At 37.8% G+C, this 26,731-nt stretch overlaps 1 protein-coding gene across 1 annotated transcript in view; it reads left to right on the forward strand.

The window, feature by feature from the left end:
* The first annotated feature begins 2,722 nt into the window (after window positions 1-2,722).
* Window positions 2,723-26,731, forward strand: part of si:ch211-26b3.4 (connector enhancer of kinase suppressor of ras 2) — an 88,376-nt gene continuing 64,367 nt past the window's right edge. Inside the window, exons 1-2 of the mRNA XM_059345812.1 lie at window positions 2,723-3,073; window positions 21,688-21,851. Of these exons, the coding sequence (XP_059201795.1) occupies window positions 3,010-3,073; window positions 21,688-21,851 (228 nt within the window). The 5' untranslated portion in view covers window positions 2,723-3,009. The remainder of the gene's footprint in view (window positions 3,074-21,687; window positions 21,852-26,731) is intronic.

Consider the following 26,731-nt stretch of genomic DNA (forward strand, 5'->3'; position numbering starts at 1 on the left):
AATAAACAAAAAAACCCCACACTGGGCTATACAACACTACAACTCGGCTCACAGACACAAATAAAAATACATACCGACAGATGATTCAGAAATTATATAGATACAAAAATAAATGACAGTTAAGCACCCAACATGTTCCAGTCCTATGTAAATCCATGTGTGAATATGGTTGAAATATTCATACCAATGTATAACATAAAAGGATCCCATATTCTGTGAAAGATGTCATCTTTATCATGCAGCATACATGTCAGATAGTCAAGAGATATATATTATATTATAAGCAAATAAAATAACTGATATGTGATTACTTTTTTTATCTTAGTAATCAAATGACTAATGCAGACTAAAGAGTCTTACAGATGTTTTAGTTCACTTTATAAAAAACATTTCTAAGCATCTCTTTATCCTAAAATAGACTATACTACATCTTCATTAAGTAACACTTGTCTTCTGACAGTTTAATAGCGTTTTGGGATTTCTGCTGCAGTATGCAGTATCACAATATATAGTTGAAGGAGAGGGACAGGCAGAATGACATAGAGCCTAAAAGCATATATATTAAACAATTTGGCAACAACATTCCAAACCATTACGCAAATTGGACAATAAATGTTCTCTCCTCTGAACCAGGTCAAAACAGACATTGTCCCTTAAAAGCTACCTTGCCCATGACATAAACACAACCAATAACTGCCATAAATTTACATTTGAAGGACTTCACAAGACATTATTGTAGGGCTGCAAGTACCTTTTTTAAATTTAGTTTTATTATTATCCATCCATCTGATGAATCTTTACTCAAACCAACCAATCATTTAGATGTCTTATTTTGTCAGGCCAATTAACCAAATATAAAACCGAGAAAATCAGGAAATCTCTCGATCTGAGAGGTTGAAAACATGCAGCATTTTACTACCAGGAAAAATTATTTCAACGATCATCAAAATAGTTGGCCGTTACTTTCAACTTAATGATTTGTTGAGTAATCCTTGCAGCGCTGTGTTATTGTCACTTTGTAGAGCATCCAGTGTCTGTTTGAAGGTACCAATGGTGCACTTTGTTTAGTTTGTCAGTTCTGTGTCACAGAAATAAAGAAAGTTATCTGTGTTTGGTGGTCTGTTGCTCTGTATGTGTGTATGTGAGCTATATTTACATTTAAATTTACAGGTAAGTATACAAACACCACTTGATATGTGGCTTGAAATATGCTTTGACCCTCAACTCAAAGAGTTGAAAAAGAGAATCTATCTATCTATCTATCTATCTATCTATCTATCTATCTATCTATCTATCTATCTATCTATGAAACCTGATGTACATACCTGCTAGAGCTGGGCAATATATCGATATAAGATATATCGATACATTTTTAAATGTGATATGGAATTAGACCATATCACATATATCGATATAGTTCAATTTTTTTCTTTTTTTTATATATAAATTCATATATACATTCATATTACATAGTCATATTTAGTGACTTTGTAATGTCCGTTATTCTTTTCTCATATAAATATATTTATTTCAGAAAAAGATTGGCCTATTTTATTTCACAGGCTGTTTTATTGAAGATTTTTTTATTTTAATGTGCATTTTATGGAGCTTTGAGTTGGAAAAAAAGGTTCTGTTGTTATACAGTATTTATGTTCACTTAAATAAACGGTTTCAATAAAACTACTTGTGACATGTCATATTTGACTTTGACTGAACATTTGCTCTCACTTTTCGGTAAACAAATATTAAGATATTAAGATTAAGATTAATTACTTTATTAATCCCACAATGGGGAAATTCAACCTCTGCATTTAACCCATCCTTTTTACACACAAGTGAACACACCATGCAAGGAGCATATATATCGTATATTGATCTCCAGCCTAAATATATCGGGATATGACTTTTGGTCCATATCACCCAGCCCTAATACCTGCTACCCTCTCCATCTCTGTACAAAGTAAGTCTTGTTTAGGTGGTGGTGGTGTTGTGGTGTGTGAATGGGGGGTTTGCTGCTTTAATCCATGACGTCACCTGTCCCAGGTGCGCAGCAGGGGGCGCTGTTCCTCACAGCTGAGCCCATGCAGCGAGCAGCAGCGCCTGACAACTGATGCTGATTTCCTCATCCACAGATGGTGAACTTAAAAAACCAGCTGACATATAAACATTACCTTGCCTTGTGATGTAGCACGCGCTGCCAAAAGGGACACACAACATGCAGACAGCAACCATTTCTCGGGTAAAGAACAATTTCCTTCACCTTGTAAAAAATAATAATAATTAACATGTCATTTCTATAATAGTTGAGGTACTTAGAATATATATGTGGTATTCCAAAAGACCCTACTGCACTTTATGATTTATATGTTTTTTGATTTCATTAAAGTTATTTATGCACAGTCTTCCTCTCTCTCTCTATATATATATATATGTGTGTGTGTGTGTGTGTGTGTGTGTGTGTGTGTGTGTGTGTGTGTGTGTGCATGTGTGTAAGGCATGGGGGGAGACAGGAGGGAGAGATCCTCCCTATATGGTGTGCGTTGCACCATTCCCTGGTCTGTGTTATGAGTGGTGGCCCTTGTGATGCTGCAGCGAGGCGGGCGGGAGGGAAGAAGAGAGGAGAGGGGAGGGGTCGCTCCATCCCCTCGCGCCCACCGAATCCACTTCTCACTGCGCGCGGGCTGCTGGCGGGAAGGCACGAGCGAGAGAGAGAGAGAGAGAGTGAAAGAGAGTGAGGGAGCGAGAAGGAAGGAGGGAGGGAATAGGAGAGAGAGAGAGAGAGAGAGAGCGTGTGTGTGCGTGTCTCCGTGTGTGCGCGTGGATTGCACCACCGCATCCCGTTCACCGTTTCTGCAGGCGGCCATGCTCTGATGGAGAGAATAAAACTGACAAAGCTTTCTTTTCCCTCAGATTGATCCACCGCCGTGTCATCCCAGATGTGACTGACAAGTCGTTTTATGTCGCCCGCATTGAGTCCTGTGCCGTTCACCTCGGAGAGACTGTGACACCATGGCTTTGGTTATGGAACCTATAAGTAAATGGACACCAAAGCAAGTGCTGGACTGGATGAAAGGTAAATTTGGAATCCCTTCACTGCATCAGGCTGCTTGTGGTTAGAATGAGGAATGCTGGTGATGATGATGATGGTGGTGGTGATGATGATGATGATGGTGAGCAGCGGAGGGCCACACTGTGTGCATGTGTGATCTCCCTTATTGCAAACCTGCAGGCTTGACGTATGATTTTTTTAGACTTAGTGTGAGACTGATTCAAGTCTCTGAGGGGGGATGCATGCAGTGAAATGGATGTCCCCAAGAAGCAGGGAGTGGAGGCTCAGCATTCTGTCATCTCGCCTGCTTGAGAGCGCACCCCTTGCGAGCCAAGCCTATAGGTTGCTGCTGCTGCTGCTGCTGCTGCTCCATCAGCACCAGCAGCAGCAGCAGCAGCAACAGCGGCTCCCATCAATGAATGTGGAAGATGTCATCTTTCACTCACTGCCACATGCTTATGTTGTATGTGCGTGCGCAAACGTGCACGCGCATGTGCGTGTTTGATTAATGTAGTTAGCTGCATGCACCCCCCTCCTCTACACCCCCCCACCCCCCCACCCCCTATATACCAGCCGTACAGTCCGTTTCAGCACCGTGGACAGCGCAATGCCTCCTGCCATATAAGGCAAACGCTCTGATCACACGTTTTTTTTTTTTTGCTGTTGCTCCCTTTGCTGGCTCCAGATACGTCCCTTCAAACAGACAGTATGAATGAGTAATCACTAATCGTGTGTGTGTGTGTGTGTGTGTGTGTGGTAGGAGCTGTTCTCACACACTCTGTTCAGACACAGAGCTGTGAGAGAAACTGTGGTAGGCCTATTGACAGACAATGAGAATGGGGAGGGAGAGTGTCCGCAATCCCTTACTTAAGAGAATGACTTAATCACTGTGTGTGTGATGACTCAAACCTACAATGTGATGTTTCTATAGAGACTAGTGCTTGTGTGTTTGCATTCATACACAGTGAGCAAAATGTTTCAGCATCTAATCTATGAAATTTCACCCCCCCAAACTCCATATTACATGTGTTCTGAGACTGCTTTTTCATTACGGTAAAGCACTGATGTCTGAGATTAGAAGTCAAGGTGGTTGTCAGACCCTCAGGGGACACGGCGAGGGAGTATTTGGGATGCGTTACGTTGAGCGATTACGATGATGTTCCTGGTTTTATAATTGCTCTCCTCAGCCACAGTGAGCAGCCAGTGGAGTTACGGCTTCATCCTCTGATCCGTGGAGTGTTCACTTGGAAAGCTTTGCTCCTGCGCCCGTTCATTAAAAGAGGCTGAGTTGAAATTTGATAAGAGATTTAGATTAAATGTGGTTAGAGTTTGGCAACATGGAAAACACACTCAAAGTGTTGGTTTTGGTTCAGGTTTTTTAGGACACGCAGAGTGTAGCTGGCTTATGGACTTACAGTATTTGTGCTCAGGATATCTAAATGGAATATAGCAAATAAGATAGTAGTGATTTCTTCTGTTTAGGGCCTGTAAGTTTGGTTATGAGTCAGCCAGTCCGTGCTGAAATAAATCCTCCATGTGGCAGTGATTTGTATTCTATCCACAGCAAATCAGTGATTCCCCTCCACTTACAGGCTCCCTATGAACATTAAGAAAAGTTTTATATTAAGAAGATTGCTTATGAAGGCCTGACGACTGGATACAAACATTGCAAGACATGCAGTTTTTTGTCTGCCAATGAGGAACAGACGATTTTAGATCAGTTATTATTTCAAGTTTCAAGTTCCTCAATTTCAAATTGTGATTACTAGGAAATCACCACAACAGGAAACACGACAGTTTCAATTTAAAGCTTGGACTGAGAGTGGGAAGCCAAAGAGATGTTAGTGAGTAACATGATTTAAACTTGCAAAAAAGGAAAAATATGTAAATGAGCAACACAAAAATGTGCACTATTGCACCTTAAAGTCTTGTTTAATCTTGTTACTGATCCACTCATACCAGTTCTTTGAAACAGCGTCTCCTTCCACATAAAGAGCCGGGCCTCACTGATTCATTTTCATAGAGGTTCTCCAACATCTCCCAGTGTTGCCCCTGTTCCTCTGAAGCCCCCTCCTTTTTACCAACACAGACCCTCATGCTCAGATCTTATTTTCTTATGAATAAAGTAAAAGGCGAAAGGCTGGTATTAATCTGTGCGCTTACAGGGGCTTCACTGTGGCCTCTTTTTTCCTCAAAGCTCTTCATCTCTCTAACGCAGATCTGAATAGTCTTTTAGGGAGCAGTGATATTGAGACCTTCCTAGAGAAGCACTGTAGTGATTCCTCTTACTTCACACAAGAGAGAAAAGTATGTGCACAGATATAAAGCACATAGCTGCTGATATAGCAAACATTTGTCCTCATCTACATCTTTTAGACAAAGTGCTTTTATATTATTTCTCTGTGAAGAGTGGAGACCATCACCAGCGTACTTGAGTCCTGATTTAATTTTGAGTTCGGTCTTGAGACCACTTTTATGAAGTCTTGCACTTGTCTTGGGCTTGGAATTGTCTTGGTCTTGGCCTGATCGGCTGATTCTACCAACATAATGTGTGAAATTGGTTTGATGCTTAAAGACAGATCAGTGTTGTTTATACATAGACTATTTCTGTCCATCCTTACTCCTTAATCACTATATTAGAATTAGAAAGACAACATTGACTACTATGGTCTTGAACAGGATTTTGCTCTGGTCTTGACTTGACTTGGACTTGTTTAAGCTAGTCTTGACAACAGCCGTGGCAATCATAGTCTTAGTTTCTCGGAATCACAGGGCTAATACATAATTCTTCACTTTTGCTAACACTGCAGGATAGAGTGTCCTTCTAGTTCATCATAGAAATTCAGTCCTGTTTTGCATGTGCATAGTGGCTAATTATAGCCATATAGCCACACCTGTAGCAAAATTGTGTGTACTATCTTTTTTTATATTATTGTTATTGTTATATTTTGGGGGTTATTTAATGCCTCAACTAGGCAGCACCAGTAGAGAGATGCAACAAAAGTCCAGATCCAGACCTGAAGCAGGAAAAAACCCTGGCGATGCCCCTGAACTGTCTGTACTAGCAACAAAGTGTCAGAACTGTCAAAATATCAGCAGAAATGTTGTTGTTGTTGATGATGATGTATTTTTACAATTTTACTAACCAGAGGGTAAAAAAAATGTATTTGTTGGAAATCTTTCCTAAAATTTGAAATATTGCATATAACAAATGACACATGACAATGACACACATTTGTTTGTTTATAAGTTTAATTTCTTTTAGTCCATAAAAAACTCTTTTTTTGATTTGATCAAAATTCTGAAAAATGTCTTTTATCACATGTTTTTTGTAATATCGATGCATTTCTTAAAAATACTGCATGTTTTGACCATTTTAATCAGAGTAGTTATTCTGAGTCTTTACTGAAAAAAGTATTGGTTTCACAAACATGTATAACAACACAAGAAATTTTAGCTAATTCACTAATTTCCCAAATAATTTTTATGTACTGTTTAGAAGATTAATTGATAATAATATACATAATAATTACATTTTGTGTGTAAAATATTAGTCTGCAAAGTTACTATAGCTGTCAATAAAATGCTCAGGAGTAATAAGTTCCTTATTTACCTCTCAAATGTTGTGGACTAGAAGACAATACAATCTCAAAACTACAGTACAAGACTTAAATCAATGTACTTATTTACTTTCCACCAGTGTTTTTTGTCATTTATTCAATCATTTATGCATTGTTTATTTATACTCAAGAGATGAGTGAGATGGATTCAATTCCAAAAACACAAGAAAACCAAAAAAAAGAGAAGAGAAAATACCATTAAAACAATTACAGCCACTTAAACTTTTCAATTAAGCAAAAACATTTGAAAGACAAATTAGGATAATTATAATACAACAAAAAAAAGTTATGTAAAAAGCCCTAAAAAAATGTAAAAGCCCTGCAATTAGGTGAGATAGTTTGATCGATAAATTAAAAATAGGGACAATTTTAAAATAAATTACAGTTGCATGTGTGTAGAAAAAGCTACAAATCGAGGTTGACAATGATGCTTTTCTTCAAACCTTCCACCTTTGAGATACAGCTGCTACATTTGCATTTATATTGATCATTGGAGACACTTTGAATTCTACAGACAGTATCAGGTTTTGTGAGTCATCAGATGGACACAATTAGGACTGCACTTTTAGGGAATCCATCCCTCCCCAGCACAGAGAAGAAGCTAAAATTACAAGCTTCATGCAGCTTCTTTTTCTCACCATTCCTCTCCTTTCATATGAAGGAATATGAGACAGAGAGTCAGGATCCTCTGCAAACCTATGGAGAAAACCTGACACAGCGGGCTACCAGGCCAAGCAGCGTATACTGTATCCCTCAGTGCTGTAGAAGGACTGCTCCAGCAGCAGAACACTGGTGAGGCTCACAGAAAGATGACTCATCAGCGTTTGTTTTGATTTGAACACCCACACTGGAGGAGTTTCCTCTATGTGTGTGTGTGCGAGCGAGCGAGGGGGTATGTATCTGCTGGGGTGTGTGCAGACGCAATTGATGTGTAAAGTATGACGCGTAAGGATCTGGAGCTTTAAACCAAGAAAAAATCTTCTTCTCTGCTCTCGGTGCTGCATGTATCCCTCATAAGATCACTCTGTGCTTTCAGGCGCACGGTATCGGCAGCCTGCTGATGCATACAGTGACAGGAAAATGGATACAGCCGTTTCCTGCAGTAATTTCTCTTTTCCTCGTTGCGTGCAGATGCAATGGAACAAAAAAAAATCTAAAAATAATGTAGATGTGTGACATTACAGTCAGTGTGAGAGACAGTGAGTGCCTGGCATCATGAGATGTTCACATTTCTGTGCAGCAGTGGTACGACAAAGTGATTTGTTGGAAGAATCCCCTGGATGTTATTTCATCGTTTGAGTATCCTGGTGGTTGTTTCACACTGTGTCCTCCTGCTGACATGGTAAGGAAGTCCGTGGTGGAAAACATGCTTCCCCTAGCTCTGACTGCTTGCTGTAGTTCAGCTGCATTAAAGATTAAAGAGCGTGCCTTATTAAAAGGACACACACACATAGAGGAAACTCCTCCAGTCCTCGATTTGCACACACAAAAGAAATATAGTGGTGCATGCGCTGCATATAGATGCACACATGCACTCAAAAGGGACTGCACATGCTCACTGGAATATATGGTATATATGTATGTATGTATGTATGTATGTATGTATGACACACAAACTCTGGAGCAGCAGCTTTAAGTGGGGCATGGGTAGCCATGGAAACCAGATCTGATCGTGTCGGAGTCACAGCACATGTCATAAGATGGGGAACCAGCAACACACACAGATGCCGGATCTACATCCTGTATCCCTCGAACACACGTTTAGGTGCATAGTGAGGTGCATATACATGCCACACACACACACACACACACACAGAAGCTTCCCCTCCTGTTTTATGGCCCTGGGCAGAGTGAGAGAGCGAAAGCAGGGACACGCATTCAGAAATGGGGAGGTGCGAAGCAAAATGAAAGAAAGGCTGAGGAGCCTAAGATGGGGGAGGAAACGAGGGAGAGTGCGAGGGGAAGGGTGGGCATGACGGAGAAAGAGGGGGAGAGCACAGAGGCGATGGCAGAGCGGTGCGGAGAATGGGAGGATGCAGTGGGCATCATATCAAAGCACCCGCTCTATCCGGGCGCTCGGACAGAGAAGCCTGTGTGTGCATGTGTGTGTATGTGTGTGCACATGTGTTTTACTGGGTTGTTTTTGCACCTGTTGTTCCAGGAGGTGCAGTTTTACGACCACATATATCAACTTGAAGCAAAGTTTCCCCACCTCGAGGTCAGAACTCCTTATGATAGGGACACTGGAGATTTCTAGATATGGCAAAAACAAATGTGTAAAAACTCTAATGTAGCAAGTGTTGAGAAACCCTGACTTAAAAGATTAAACTAGATTACATTTCTAGATCTACAATCAAAGCTTTTAATCTTTTATAGTTGCCAAGATGACTATCTGGAGTTTATTTCGGCTTAGCTGTCAACATGACTGCAAAGCTAGTTTGCCTGTTTGAGCTCAGATCTGAAAATGTTTCAGAATCATAAAAAAATCACTTGGTTATTGCAATATGGCTCTTGAGATGTTTGGCTCAAGCATACTCTGCATGTTACGGCACTAATAGCTAATAATTACTTACAATAATAATAATTACAGCATTAACCACAACAACCTCAGAAGATTGAGCTAGGAATCAGTCAAGTGTGGATATATGTGCTAGAGTTTTGCGCAGAATATTAGTCCACTTGTAATACACTGACCAAGCACACTGCTCACAGCCAAAGGACTAAATATGTCATGGTTAAAGCAGCAGTTCTTGTCATATAAAAAGTTTTTTTTTTTTTTTAATTATAAAGCAGATCTAGGTGCTGTATACTGTGAAAGTTTCAAGGCTCAATCCAATCCAAAGATACACACAGCTTGTTTTCAGAAACTGTGACTTTAAATGAGCTGTCAGGACTTTTATAAGGCTGTGATGTAACTATACACACACACACACACACACACACACAGTTACAGTCATGTCCAGGCTGCAATGAAGGTGCAGAAATACTGGGAGCGCACATGTTGAACACCGACCAATCAGAGCAGACTTATTTAGGAGGAAGGTCAATACAGGTTTATTTAGAGAGACAGTGTGAGAAAAATAACATGGTTTTGAGCGTTAAAGCATCTAAACATGTTCTATAAGAAACCCAAAATACAAGTATGAACCTAAAAATGGGCATAACCACTTTAACCAGTGGTGGAAGAAGTATTTAGATCCTTTGCTTCAGTAAAAGTACTAATACCACACTGTGGAAATACTCCACTACAAGTAAAAGTCCTGCATTCAAAACTTACTGAAGTAAAAGTACAAAAGTATCACCACCAAAATGTACTTAAAGTATCAAAAGTAAACAAACTTATTATGCAGAATGGAACCACTCAGATTGTTAAATATATTACAAATATTGGATTATTGTCATAGATGCATTTATATAAACAGCACTTTACTGTTGTCGGGGTAGGGCTTATTTTAAGTTCTTATACTGTTATGTGGTTTAATCAAAAAAATCTATAATTTAAATTGATCACATTTTTTCATGTTGAATCTTGATCCAAAAAGCAAAGTAACTAAAGCTGTCAGCTAAATGTAGTGGAGTAAAAAGTATAATATTTGCCTCAAAATGTGGCGGAGTAGAAGTATAAAGTTACATAAAATGGAAATATTCAAGTAAAGTACAAGTAATTGAGTAAATGTACTTAGTTACATTCCACCACTGCCTTTTACTAACATGTTGGCTACTTTTTAAACACAATAAGTGATATATTGTCAGCTTTATAAATATATAGCACATATATTACTGATTTAGCCATCCAGCAGACACAAAGAAACATTTATTCTAGTCTTGTTTCTGGCTGATCCGTGAATATTAGTCACAATTTGAGAACATTTTTTATAGATTTTTTTTTGTAGAAAACCCATGTGAAGTTGGACATTTCCTCCACTATGTGATCACTTGTGGTGAAGTGCTTCTCTGCTCTACATAGCGTCTTCTTCTCTTCCCAATCTACTGCTGCACATGTATGAAATAGGGTGAAATGGGGATAGTTAGGGCTCGTGAGGTTAAGTTCATGTTAATATATTATTAAACTTATGTCTGTAGTCACTGGAGATTCTCTGAGGTCCGTCAGATCCTCGGTGAAACTCTGCCTCTGAACTCCTTGCAGCTTCCTGGCTGACCCTGTTTCCCGTCACCATGTTCCTTCAGATTGCCTCTTGACACCTTCGCTGCTAGCTGGATTTCAGAGACGAGGCTGCAACGCACTTGAAAGCTCATATACCGGGGAGCTAAAATGCCACCGTCTTAAGAATATTCTGTCATGATGTATGAATATTTCACAGTAGGAATATTTTTAGTGAGTGTTGTGTCTTTTCTTCCCACTCACCGAAGCACTTACTCCAGCTGGAAGCTCACAGATGGGAGGGCAAGGCGACGGGACAGGAGTCTTTGCTGCCTGCCGCTGCTCTTAGCCCAGGCTTTATTCTGACTCAAACATGGTCTCAAAGGGGAAACACAGGTTTGACTGATTTCAGTTGATGTTAATGGCGAGGCAGCACTGCAAGATTCTCACTCGGAGCCACTTTCAGCTGTAAATGCAGCCTTTTTATTTGTGGCCTTCAACAAGCTTTCAGTCAGTGTGGAACGCATACATGGGCTAGTGTGTGTGTGTGTGTGTGTGTGTGTGTGTGTGTGTGTGTTTGTGTGTATGTGTGAATACAGTGTTTATGTGTGCTCCTTAGCCTAGCATCAGTGCAGGGACCTGAGGGGCCGCAACTGCTGATCCCTCACTTCTGCTCCGAGGCCTGGTTGCCTGGCAACCCTCGTGCTTCCGAAGAGGAGGGGTTTATTTTTGCTCAGGAAAGAGGGAAAGATTGGAAGGAATTGCATGAAATGTGGATGAAGCTGTCAACATGAGATGCTCTCTCAAGCTTCAGCACGCTGGGACTCACTGATGGTCGTGATCAGGGGATTCCTCACTGTTTCTTACAGACAAGTTTCAGTTTTGCCATCAGAAAATATTTGCAAGCCATGTTAGGCAATAGGGAACACAGTAAAAAAAAGTGTCTTGTAAGATATTTCGACAGCTTTTTAAATCTAAAGCATAGATTCAACTGATAAAATCACTTTTAGGATCTCCTTTAAACTCTGGACTTGTTAACCCTTCTGTTTTGTTGTGGGTCAAATTGACCCATTTCAAAGTTTAAATAAATAAATAAATAAATAAAACAAAAAATAGAAAAAAAATAATTAAAAGTATTTTTCATAAAAGGAAAATTGTTAAAATAAAAGATAAAAATAAAATAAAAATAAATGTCATGTAAAACCATTGTATTTTACATGTAGGTCTTTGCAATGTACATATAAAAAAAGTTTTAACATGCATTTATTATGAAAAACGAGTGAATTATCCTCACTGAGTCATGATCTGTGAGAGGTAAAGAACACCACTGCACTAAATATCGAGTTTGAGTTATTAATGATATAAACAATGTTAACAGGGATTTTTTGGTTTCTGACAGTTTTGGATAATTCAACATTCCCCGGGTCAAACTGAACTAACATTATTGCTGTTCCTGAGAAACGAACATCACAGGAGGGTTAAATCATAGAGAATGAAAAAAAATAATAATACAGCCATATGGCTTGTTTGGAATTCATTTTCAAATCTAAATTGGCAAGCTTTTAGCAATTGGTAAGAAAAATCAAAAGTAACCTTATTTCTTTATTTTGAATTAGTCATTCTGAGACCTTAACCCTTGGCGACCCCTCTAATATTATGCACACTCATACCACTTAAAACATGCTTTTTAAAAGTCTTGAATTATCTTTCATTAAACCGATTTTTTTTCACCTACATCTGACCTTATTATTTATATTAAATACTAATTTTCTTTCAAGAATTTAACCCCCTAAAAATGCCATGTTTTTGTCACGATGCCACCGCGTTTTTCGATGAAATAAACACAAAATATTAATTATTTTTAATATACTACATGCAAAGTATTTTTTTTGTTTTACATTATTACAGCCTGAGATATGTCAATAATTAGCAGCAACGCTAATTTTGTTGCATTATTATTTTTTGTGCAGTGTCAGATACTCACACTCGTACCGCTTAGCGCTAGCTGTTTTTTTTCACCTACATCTGACCTAATTATTGATATCCAACACTCATTGATTTTAAAGATTTTAACCCTTTGAAGTCAAGCTTTACCACACAGATAATACATTATATTACCTTTGTAGCTACATGTCTGGCTGCACGTTTTGTGGATTGATTTATGCATATTAAAAAGGAGAAAAGAAAGAAAATATTTGGTAAGAGATAGCTTAAAGCTTAAAGCTCCTGAAAACTAGATTTTAAATCCAAAGTACTTCTTTCTAATTTATGTATAAATGATCAACAATCAAAGTTAAATTTCAGTTGTTGTTGTTTTTTATTTATTTAGAGTTTAGCTTTAAAAAAAAAAATCAGATTTAATTGTGAGTGACTTACCAACATCCAACCAAAAAACCAGCATCATCAGATGTTGCTTAATCCTGATTGGTGGATAGAATATGTGATGTAGTAGTATGTGACAAATAAAAGCACGTGTTTGAAAATGAAACCCACTCCACACATAGATAGGAGAACAGAGAGACAAGCTCAGTCCAAATAAAAAATGCAAAACACAATTAAAGTGCTGTCAAGAACCAAACCAGCAGGCAGTTACATAACCCTAACTCTAAAGGCATGTTGGCCAATCACACAAAGAAGAATGTTGGCCAATCAAAAGTTATTACCAGAAGGCTTGTCTGGCTGCAAGAGAGGGTCTATCTGCAGTCTCCACTTTACTATATAACACAACACGTCCTCTGGATAACTTCTAGGATTAATGTAATTATTTTTAACCCAAACCACGACCTTTTCCTTAACCTAACCATGTGAATCAGCAGAGGCCCTGCGATACGATTTTATCCTGATACTTGACTCACAATACGATATTATTGAGATTTTAAGCATTTTGCGACATAGCGATATAATACATTGTGATTTGACTGTTTAACTTCATTTTGCGTCCACAAAATTAAATTGAGTCACAAAATATTTTTTGTTAAATAAGAGAAAATTCAGTCTTTTTATTTCTCCACAATGAGAGTCAAACCCACAGACTGACCAACAAAGTATTCAGTCAAACTGAACTCAACTGATATCAAACATGTATGGACGACGACAACAACTGCAGCATTTTATCAAACTTTCAAAATCTATAAGCTTGATACGACTGTGTCCGTGAAATAACGTGGTGATGGAGTCACATACATTAGCATGTAGCTAAAACCATCGTAACTTTGCAGCATTACTTCGACAACTTCCCGACACCATATCCTGCCTATAGATTCCTTAGATCTTCTAGTTTCATATGATACCAGTATTGCCAGTATATTATGAAAGGATCCCGATACGGCCTCCGGAAAAAACAAAAATGGCGAAAATGACGCTAATTAAACTCTAAATATCGATGCTTGGCGGCCATGAATCAATGTAATATTGCTACGCAAAATATGGATACTATGCTGTATTGATTTTTTACCCCACCTCTACTAACCAAGTAGTTTTGGTGTCTTGAAGTGACCTAACTGCAACCGTTTTGATGGCGTGTCATGTTGTAGGTGTGCCCTGTATCTGCAAATAGAATTACCTCAGCTGCAATGGCGCATCGATCGCTCCGTAGCTCAAACTGATGGCTCAGTCAGGAAGCAGTTTAACAAAAGCTCAGTTTGCAGTGAGATAAAATGCAGTTTATGTGTGGACAAAAGGTCAAAATGTATAGAAAAAGCTCAGTTTTTAAAAAGCACAGGTGTTCTTGTGGACTAGGCCTGAGTCCCCATCCAATTCAAACGAGTGAGAAGAGCACAGAGAAAAACAAAAAATACAGAAATCCCTTGAGTGAAATACAAAAATAGTTACTGATAGAAAATTGTGTTTTCATGCAGGATCCCAGAAGCAGCATGAAAATGTTTTTATTTTTTGTTTTTTTGGAGCCACATTACAAAACAGAGCCAGAAATCAAACCCCAGCAGTATTTTGTGGTGCTTTTTGTCCAGTAAAGATTCTGAAAAAGCCTCTCATTCAACTTAAAAGAGGATCGCACAAAAGTAAAAGAGAAAATGTATCACAGCAGAATTTAGGATGTTGTGAGTGCTTCCTGCATGCAGTAATCTTGTTATCGCTATCAGACTGTGGAGAGGAAAAAACAGACTGTTGACTACTGACACATTTGTTTTATGAAGAGCTTTTCAAAGTAAGAGATATGGGAGATATGCAGGCCTGGTTCAGCAAATACTGTTCAATATTAAGTTCCTGAAGACAATATTTACAGGAAACACATTAGTGTGGCCTGCTGTAGTGACTCCACACACTGTGGAAACCGGTGGATTTCTAGCCATGCTTGAGCTATAATAAAATTTAAATCCGTGTAGCTCCCAGGGGAAACTAGCGGCAGCTTATGACTTGATTACACAGAGAGACACTTGTGACATGACTCATGCAAAATGACTTTTTGTTTATTCTTGCTGCACGCAGGCCAGGATATATTTGACTCCTGGTACACATGGCTCACTAAAACCATCAGTCATTACTGTCGCAGATCTGGACTAATCATATCTGCATCATTTTAATATCATTATCTGTCTTGCGAGGTGTGGTGCTGACGACTGACTGTTGTGTGTTTTGCGAGCACCATGTGCTATTTCCAGCTGGCATATGAACTCAGCAGATGAACCCAGATCAGCTGTTTGTCCTCGGGGAGGCATTCTGACTCATCTGATTGGCCAGCAGCTGTGTGTCACAATGTGTAACTATATGTGTGAATGTATGGGTGCAATTTGAGCTTGTGCACGTGTTTGTGAGCAGTCATATACAGTGCCTTGCAAAATAATTCATACCCCTTGGAATTTTCACCCTTTTGTTGCATGCTTTTACACATGAAATCAAGGTCGATATAATTTGGCCTTTTTAAAAAGAATTTGCAAAAAAAACCCTCTTTAATATCAAAGTGAAAACAGATTTTTACAAAATAGTATTAATTAATTAAAAATATATAAGGTAAAATAAATGATTGCATAAGTATTCATACCCTTTAAAATAACTGAACTTTGTTGAATTAGTTCAGTTATTTTAAAGGGTATGAATACCCTTTAAAATAAAAAATAAAAATAAAAGAAAATAAAATACCCTTTAAGGTAAGGTCCTTAAAAAAGGCCAAATTATATTGACCATGATTTCATGTTCAGATATATCTGAAACAACATATTCCATCATTCCTTAAAGAGAGCAGCCACTGGATGCTGACAGCACAGCAGCCCATTCATCTGTGTGTGAGTGTTGCAGAAGTAGGACATCGCTATAGTAGGGGGGCTTTCCCAGAGGAAGCAGAGGTAGTCAGCCTGGACCTCTTTGATTCTTTATTCATCACCTCTGTATATTATTCATATAAGTTCTACACTACTGTAGGTGCAGAGAGGGAGATAGAGAAATGTGCAACTACTATTGATTAGAACTGAAGTAATGACTAGAATAATAAGTGTGAAAAAGTTCATCCACTTATTCCACCTGCAGAGAATCTTAAATGTGCAGAGGAGATATTATATCGGCAAGGCCTGGCCGAGTGATTGCATTTTATTGTCAGTTATGATTTTAAGCAAGCTTGACAGTTAGAAAAACAACATAATTGAGGTTACGCAATTATTGTGCCTCATTGTTTCTCATAATGATGCTCTGGTTTTGTCTTGTGTTTTTAAATCCTTTCATTTGTAGGAGTGCACTTTCACCTGTTTTCAAGGAGTTATCGACTGAAATATGTTGAATAGAGTTATAAACCCAAATTTGATTGGTTTCTGGCAGTGCATCACACCTTATTAGATCTAATTTATATTGATAACATTGGATATTTGGTTTTCTGTAGCTTGTGGCTGTGCGCTAATGTCACAAAATTAATAGTTAAAATTATTTTTCTTTACTATTTTCATATTATAATAATAGTAACAATACATTGTATTTATTGAGCACTATTCAGGGTATTCAAATATGCTTCGACCCTCAACTCAAAGAGTTGAAAAAGAGAATCTATCTATCTATCTATCTATCTATCTATCTATCTATCTATCTATCTATCTATCTATCTATCTATCTATCTATCTATCTATCTATTATTATTCTGTTTATTTATCAAACTTTTACATGTGTTTTTCTGGTAAAAATATATTTAAAGTTCAAGGTTGTCCATATATTTTCATGATTCTTTCACCAGAATAATCATGATTATTATTTTTTGCCATAATGTAATGTCATTTAGTAATCTAACGCATCTGCCCTAATCCTGATATCATTTTTGCTAATTTAAGCTGCGTTTTATTTTCAGTACATACTGCAGCTGCCCTCCCAGAGTACTGCTGCATGCAGTATGGATACATTTGGGACATACTACCATCATCACAACATGGTGCCCTGAACTTTGACCTCTTGCTCATGTTATGCTGTGCAGAGGATTGTGTGTCAGAACAGCCAGAAAAGAGTGCTGGCCTGCATACTGAATGTGACCAGATGCAGTCAGACATCCTGGCATTTTGCAGTGGTGTAAAGTAACTAAGTACATTTACTCAAGTTCTGTACTCAAGTACAGTTTTGATGAAGTTGAACTTTACTTGAGTATTCCTATTTTATGTAACGTTATACTTAAATTTGTACTCCACTATATTTTGACGTGGATATTGTACTTTTCACTACACTACATTTAGCTGACAACTTTAGTTACTTTTCAGGTCGAGATTTAACATAAACATGATCATTTTAAAGTGATTTGACATTTGTTGAAATTAAACCTCATAACAGTATGATAGGAGTTCAGAGGCAGAGTTTCACCGAGGATCTGACGGACCTCAGAGAATCTCCAGTGACTGCAGACATAAGTCTAATAATATATTAACATGAACTTTACCTCACGAGCCCTAACTATCCCCATTTCACCCTATTTCATATATGTGCAGCAGTAGATTGGGAAGAGAATAAGACGCTATTTCGAGTAGAGAAGCACTTCACCACAAGTGATCACATAGTGGAGGAAATATCCAACTTCACATGGGTTTTCTACAAAAAAATCGATATAAACATTTTTCTCAAATTGTGGAAAACAAAATGGAGCTAAAAAGTTCATAAGAGTTCATATTGGTCTTACATTCACGGAGCGGCCAGAAAAAAGACAAGAATAAATGTGAATGTTTCTTTGTGTCTGCTGGATGGCTAAATCAGCAATATGCGTGCTATATATTTATAAAGCTGACAATATATCAGTTATTGTGTTTAAAAAGTAGCCAACATGTTAGTAAAAGGCAGTGATGGAATGTAAGTAAGTACATTAACTCAAGTACTTGTACTTTACTTGAGTATTTCCATTATATGCAACTTTATGCTTCTACTTCGCCACATTTTAAGGCAAATATTGTGACTGACAGCTTTAGTTACTTTTCAGGTCGAGATTTAACATAAGCATGACACATTTAAATTGATTAGACATTTGTTGAAATTAAACCTCATTACAGTATGTTAAGGAGATAAAATTAACCCTTGAGGAAATTAAAATGCTGCTTACATAAATGCATCATTCTGCATAATGAGTGCTTTCACTTTTGATGCTTTAAGTACATTTTGATGCTGATACTTTTGTACTTTTACTTCAGTAAGTTTTGAATGCAGGACTTTTACTTGTAGTGGAGTAATTTCACAGTGTGGTATTAGTACTTTTACATTAGTAAGAGATCTGAATACTTCTTCAACCACTGTGTTTTTGACATACGATGTATTGGGACATGTTTTTCTGGCATACTAAACAGTATGGTAGTATGGGTATTGCAGATAGTGAGATATTGCATTTCCATTTTGATGACATAAGCCACATTGTATGACATCACTACTATTATAAAGCGCTTCCAGAAGGAGAAGCAGGGCTTTAAATGGAGGAGGAGAAATGTGAGAGCGGCAGAGGAAATGAGATAGATATATTGGTTTGGTTTCAGAGGCTTACCTCTCTTAGGTCTGGACATCCATTTTGAGATATGGCCATCTCTGTTTTAGTTTTTCCTCACGTGTTTCTGTGATAGTGAGGGTCAGGAGTCACATATTCAGAAATCCTAGTCATTAGCTGCAGGCTTTCTCTCTGCTCGGCCTCCATGTTCCCCGCTCTGTATCTAAAGCTGCTGGCTGTAGCTAAAGAAATCTGCACCTTCACTCCACTTGTGCATTTCTCTGCCAACACCGGTGGTGATTTATTAGACTACACTAGACTATTTTCACACTGTAATAAACATTTTACACTGCAAGGAAAGAAAAACAGCTAATTTAAATATAATGCTGCAATGTAGCAGTGCACTTACTCTTTGTCGAGGATTTCCTTTAAAAAAATGCAGAGCTAGAGTAAAATTATCACAGATTTCTCTTTGTTTGTCGGGAAAGAAACAAGAAACTCAGACTGATAATGGGAGTACATAACAGTTCCCTTTTTCAGAGAAAAAATTACATGCAATTAAATGTCAACTGTCTACATGTGCAGACTTGGAGACATAATACATGAGTTTCTATACACACAGTGATACAGAGTAATTCAATTCATTTATCCAATTATGTGTGAGTATTTTTGAGGTACCATTTAAATGCTATTCTTTTTTATTCTACATTTCAGGGACAAATATTTTATTTTTTACGCCACAACATCGACTTTATCGCTATAGATTTTGGTGGACTAGCGTGATCTAAAAACCAGTGGTGGAAAGTAACTAAGTACATTTACTCAAAAACTGTACTTAAGCACAATTTTGAGATACTTGTACTTACTTGAGTATTTCCATTTTATGTAACTTTATACTTCTACTTCACTACATTTCGAGGCAAATATTGTACTTTTTACTCCACTACATTTAGCTGATAGCTTTAGTTACTTTTCAGGTCGAGATTTTACATAAAAAACATGATACATTTAAAGTGATTAGAGATTTGTTGAAATTATACCTCATAACAGTATGTTAAGAAGATAAAACTAATCCTACGTTGGATAAATTGAAATGCTGCTCACATAAATGCATCAATAATAATAATAATCTAATAATATATTTGGAATATATAAAACAATCTGAGTGGGTCCATTCTGCATAACGAGTACTTTTACTTTTGATACTTTAAGTACATTTTGATGCTGATACTTTTGTACTTTCACTTCAGTAAGTTTTGAATGCAGGACTTTTACTTGTAGTGGAGTCATTTCACAGTGTGGTATTAGTACTTTTACTTAAGTAAATACTCTGAATACTTTTTCTACCACTGCTAAAAACCCAACAAATAAATGAAAAAAGAAAAAAAAGATTCAGGTTTGATAAAAAAAAAAAGTAAAAGTAAGTATAAGTAAAATAAGTAAAAAATACTAAATTACAAGTAAAAGTGTAATTATTATTAGAAAAAATTGTATTATTAGCAACATATACTTAAGATGTAAAAAAAAAAAAAAGTATTAAATGCAGGAAAAATGGCCTGTTTGCATAAAATAACTCGTAAATACATCTTTCCTCTGAAGCACAGGACTTGAGTTAATTTACTTAGTTACATTCCATCACATCAGTTTCATTTAATCAGTTTTCATCTTTTCATTTTTACATTTTTTATGTACATAACATGCACCTATGTGGTTCTACATGTGTACTTTTCACATACTTCACGTACAGACAGTTGTGCATGAGATAACGTCTGTGAAACACATGCAGGGAATGTATTCCATTAAACAATTTCCACTTGTGGTGTTTCAGAGCGGAGCCTCTTACTGACGTGTTACATTTACAATTGCTCTTCTGTGCTGTATGTAACAAGATTGTTTGTGCGTGTCACTCAGAGCAACAGTAGGCTTATATTTTGTCTGTTATGTCCCATGGCACACTAAGAGCAAGATGCCTCTCGCTCATCCTTTTGTAGCGAGTGTGTGTGTGGTGACTGTGTTAAGGTGCTACCACACTGTCTGCTCTCTGTCAGCATCGCTTCCCTTGGGCATCAGTGTTTTCCTCACAGCTCCGCTCGGCTTTAACAACAGGCCTCCGCAGAGGCGTCGAGACCCTGAATAACAGCAGCAGTTGTAATTGTATTTGTATGTGTGATTGTGTTCGTAGTGTGTGTTCTCCATGGCTCCATGTGTGTGTATGTGTGCATGGATTTGCTTCCTCTCTTGCGTTTTTTTTTTTTTTTTTGCTCAGTGTGTGCTCATTTTGGAGCAGGCTTGTTCATTAGGTCTGTGGGGAGGTGTGCTTTCTGCTGACTTTGTTTGGTTCAAAGCCTGAGGCTCGTACTGATCAATAGTATCCTGGACCCACCACGTCTATGTGCAGCTGATTGGCTCTCTGCATGGCAGGCAGCCACAGCTTAACAGCGGAAAGTCATACGTCAATATGTTGCTCGCATTTCTCGGCATATTTTGCACACACCCTTAATCACTCAGAATGTGCATGACATTCAGCTTTTCTGCAAACTCTGAAAACACTAAAATAATGCACTGCTTTTATTCTTTTGCATGTAAAAAGCATCAAAAGGAATCTTATTGCAGCATGCTGTGCAATCATCATCAGATATTGGAACCAACAGATGTGTTTTCTAGGTGACAGTTAGTAAGTTGCCAATAAAACATTGATGAAATTTCTGGCTTTAGGCTGGTGTTTAGCTCTTGTTTCTATTTGGCAGACTTTCACATTGAATTTCTGTGTGGGTGTCTGAATTCTGTGTTGCGGCTAAGTGGACGAGGACACAGTGTACAAAATGACAGACAGGAACTCAAATTTGTATTTCTATCAGTCTGTAATCAGTCCGACTCATTTTGATGTTTTTGTCTCTGGAGGGGCAGAAAGCTCTCCGAAACACAAAGTAGGCTAATTATATTTTGTCTAAGGCTGACCAGCAGGCCCTTTATACACAGTGACAGCACATAAACACCATCATGGCCAAACTGCATCTGTCTGTGCTCTCCTCAGGTCTGGATGACTGTCTCCAGCAGTACGTGAAGAGTTTCGAGCGGGAGCAGATGGGGGGAGAGCAGCTGCTGCACATCACCCATCAGGAGCTGGAGGAGCTGGGTGTCACCAGAATAGGACATCAGGAGCTCATCCTGGAAGCTGTCGACCTCCTCTGTGCCCTGGTCAGTCAGTCTCTGTTACTGTTTCTCTCAGGCAGTAATGCTCTGGAGGGTGGGGTGTTTATGCACATACCAAGGTCTTGTATATGTCATAGTGTCGGTCAGATATACTGAAGTGGTAGACTACCATGAGCCAAATCCTTTTTTTCCACTTTATTGAATACACATTCATTACATGGAGTATGCATGGTTCAGAATGTCATTATAGTTGCATATAGTTGCAGAAATATATTTCATATCAAAAATGTATAGAAATAAAATAAATTCTACATAAATATATAATTGTCTGCTGTACAATTGAGTATATTTGAAACAATCTTGTATTTTTTATGGTTATATTTAATTCAAAAAAGGTTAAAATTGGTGTCTGCACTGATGTTTGACTACAGAACAATAATAACTAAAGGAGCTTATTGGAAGTAAAGACAAAAACAAACAAAATACCTTTTTTCATCCACAGAATGGAAGTTAATGAAAGTATACAAGCTTTATGTTTTTTACACAAATTTTTGTTTAAAAAATATAAAAAATGTTTAAAAAATAAAATAATAATAATAAATATATTCCACAAATGATTTAATACATTAAATTAGTAATACAATATACAATAGTCTAATTCTACAGTGTGTTTTTTTATTTGTTTATTTATTGATTTAACCAGTCTGCTTTTTCATTAATCTCATAATCTCACATACATAGGTTTTGGGACTTCATATAAAACTCCCCTGTCACACATAAATTGGTGATATAAAGATATAAATATAAATAAGTTATATTTTGTCTTTATTATAAAGAGCTATCACTCTCCAACCTAATACTATAAACTGTGTGAATGTATTGTCCCGTTAGCCACAGCTTGTTAGCTTAAAGAGCTTTTTATTTTTATTTTTAAACCCCTCTTCAATAATCTCATCTTTTATTTACTGAAATATTGTGCAAACCCAAGAACAAAATACCGGAGGGAGGCAAACAAAACAGTACAGAGAAAACACAAAGAATGCATGGTGCGAGGTAGCATATTCCCAACTGGTTCCAGTGTTAGCAGTTAGCTTGCCAGCTACAGCTGATTTAAATGATGCCAAAATGATGCCAGTTGTATCAAGACAGTTTCTGTACAAAAGATTGTGTTTAGACAATATTTGGCATTTGAGGATACTGTGTTTGTTAAATGAAACAAGATTTTCATGAAACTAGATGATATCAAAAAAATATTGTTTTGGTCTTGGAGGCCGAACCCAGCCTGAGTATCTTCCACAGTGGTGGAAGAAGTATTCAGATCTCTTACTTCAGTAAAAGTACGAATACCACACTGTGAAATTACCCCACTACAAGTAAGTAAGTAAGTAAGTAAGTAAAAGTCCTGCATTCAAAACTTACTGAAGTAAAAGTACAAAAGCATCAAAATGCTAAAGTATCAAAACTAAAAGTACTCATTATGCAGAATGGACCCACTCAGATTATTAAATATATTCCAAATATATTATTGGATTTTTATTATTATTGATGCATTTATGTAAGCAGCATTTTACTGGTGTCAATGTAGGGCCCATTTTAACCATTTAATTACTTACTTTCCTGTGGTTTAAATTATAAACATGTGTAATTATTTTAAATTGATGATATTTTTTCACATGAAATTTCGACCTGAAAAGTAACTAAAGCTGTCAGCTAAATGTAGTGGAGGAAAAGGTACAAAATTACCCTCAAAATGTAGTGAAGTAGAAGTATAAAACAACAGATTTGAAAATACTCAAGTAAAGCACAAGTACCTGAAAATTGTATTAAGTACATTACTTGAGTAAATGCACTTAGAATCCACCACTGATATCCACTATAAATTATCAACAGAATAACATAAAACAACCAAAGAAATTCTCACAGGTAGAAATAAGTTGTTCTTTTTCCCCTTCACTAGTTACTGAAACTGGCTTAAAAAAAGGCCAGAAAAATCCTCCATCATTTGGGCCGTGCTTTGTGTGTACTGCCTCGGTCACTGCTGACTGTATGTGCAGTGGCCCTGCTCAGGATTAGGGAATTAGGGGGAATTAGGTGCTACTCTCCCAGAGAGAGAAAGAGAGAGAGAGACACACACACAGGGAGAGTGAGAGAGCAAGAGTGAGGAAGAGGAAGAGGAAGAGAGAGAGAGTATGCAGAAAGAGTATGCAGGATGCACCTTATCTCCCAGGCACACATGGCTGGATTAGTTGGGGCTGTTTGAATGTGTGTGTGTGTGTGTGTGTGTGTGTGTGTGTGTGTGTGTGTGTGTGTGTGTGTGTGTGTGTGTGTGTGTGTGTGTGTGTGTGTGTGTGTGTGGCTTGTGTGTGTGTGTATGTGCACGGTGCATATGCTCGTGTGTGTGTGTGTTTGTGTGTGTGTGTGTGTGTGTGTGTGTGTGTGTGTGTGTGTGTGTGTGTGTGTGTGTGTGTGGCTTGTGTGTGTGTATGTGCACGGTGCATATGCTCGTGTGTGTGTGTGTTTGTGTGTGTGTGTGTGTGTGCTAATCAGCACCTCTTCTCATTCAATCATTCCAGCATGGGAATGAGTGTCCCAGAGCAGCAATCAGCATGTGTCCTGGAACTGGACACACACCACACACATACAGGGCTGCCAGGTAGACAAGATGCATCTCCAAAAATGACTGCTGTCAGTACTATTAAAGCATAATTCCACTTTTTTTAGTTGTACTTTTTTAGGTTTAGGTTCTATCAGATAGAATAACACAAGAACACAATCGGCATCTTGGGAAGAAAAACTGACCTGTTCCAAACAGTGTGCATGATAACTTTCCATGTGCAAAGTGGGATTAAAACAGGTATTCTGGCTCTGCTCACTTGTGGTTTAGGCCCAGTTTAGATGGAGACGATGTGGACAGAAAACGCGAAAGTGGCGTTGTGTTCTCACTTTCTATTCCACGTTTAGACGAGTGTAGGGATGCGTTTGTGGTCAATTGAAGAAAGAGAGGAGTCGGAGAATGTGATTTGTATATACAGTATGAGTTTACTTCACACTAGGTGTGGGCGATATGGACGAAAAGTCATATCACGATATATTTAGGCTGAATATTGATATATGATATATGTCTTGATATTTTTATGGCAAAGTGAGAACAAATGTTCAGTCAAAGCCAAATATGACATGTCACAAGTAGTTTTATTGAAACCGTTAATTTAAGTGAACATAAATACTGTATAACGGGAGTACCTTTTTTTTTTTTAAATCAAAGCTCCATTAAATGCACATTTAAATGAAAAAAAATATCTTAAATAAAAATAGCCAATGAAATAAAGTAGGCCAATCTTTTTCTGAAATAAATATATTCATATGAGAAAAGAATAACAAACATTACAAAAGAACTACATATGACAAACCCTAGTAAGGGCAGCATTTATATATAAAACATTTTTTTGGAACTATATCAATACATCCGATATGATCTAATTCCATATCACATTTAAAAATATATCAATATATTTTTTATATATCGATATATATCGCCCAGCCCTACTTCACATGGTGCCGGATTCAGATCTTACATACAAAAAGATTGAATGAGAGTTACGCAGCAGGGATCCGGCGTATATGATCTCTCTGGCATGTGGCCAACTATTTTTGTAGATTGCAAGGATGTTCAACAAAGTCCAAATATGGTAAACATACTTCATCACAGTTCATTGGTCAACATCTCAAGTTTACATGGAGAGGCACAAATGTATTCTTGAAAGGTCAGTCTTCTTCAGTATCAGTGTTACATACTTGAGCAGAATTTTAAAGAAATGCACACTTACAACGAGCGTCTTTAGGAAAAAAATCTGCAGGTAGCTAGGTGGTACTGTGAAGCACCAACAACACCAACAAGAGCTGGCACATGCACGACACTTCTCTTCCCCCCTACTTCTCTTCATTGTAGCGTGAAATAAAATAGAAATAGAAACAGAAAAATTGCCCTAGGTAATTAATGCGCCTTCTCTGTTCTGTTATATTATCTGTGATAATTATGCTTAACTGCGTTTTTAAGGCCCCGTTTACACGAGGACGCTTGTGGGTAAAAACGCAAATATTTTATCGGAAGTGCCTTTCATTTAGACGGTGACGGCGTTTTGGGGGCTTAAAATCGTAGCGTGTCCGTCTACACTGCCAACACGCAAAACTCTGCTCAGATCTGCTCACGTCACGTACTCGTTTACGTCACATACATGCTCCAGTACAGGGAAATTAACAAACATGTGGGATTATTTCCATGCGTCGGACCTTCAAGCTGCTCTGGCAGCTCTAATAAACTTACAGGAGTCTTTCCACCAAATGTACAGCATATGTACAGATAGTATTAGTGAACAGAGAAGAATCTGTAATTACCTCTATCACATTTTGGATGCACCAATTAGTCGGAGGCGAGCCAGACGGCTTTGGACGAGACCTAGTGCATGATGGATAACTTTGTGGAAGGAGTAGCTGATGAAAATATGTGGTGTGAAAACTTCCACATGCCCAAAGATGCTCTTATCGCTTTAAGTGATGCCACCTGGCATGCATACCCAATCCAATTCCACACACTATTGCGTCACCGTATGCACGCAGATTTCTTCCCGAAAACGCTCGTCTAAACGCGGAATAAAAAGTGAAGACACAACGCCACTTTTGCGTCGTCTGTTCAGATCGTCATCATGTAAATGTAGCCTAAGATTTCCACACTGGAGGGTGGTTTCATATTTTTTTTTGCGTTCTTAAGTCCCAAATACCATGTCGGCATCTAAAAGGCACATCTGATCAAATATATTGTTGTTTTCACCCGAGAGCATTGTGGTGTAATCAGGCCCTTAGATAATCTGTTTCAACTGTTGGCTGGTTTACAAGTCACATCTAAAAACAACTTCAGTTGACCACAA

The sequence above is a fragment of the Centropristis striata genome, chromosome 12 (assembly GCF_030273125.1).
Source record: "Centropristis striata isolate RG_2023a ecotype Rhode Island chromosome 12, C.striata_1.0, whole genome shotgun sequence".
NCBI lineage: Eukaryota > Metazoa > Chordata > Actinopteri > Perciformes > Serranidae > Centropristis > Centropristis striata.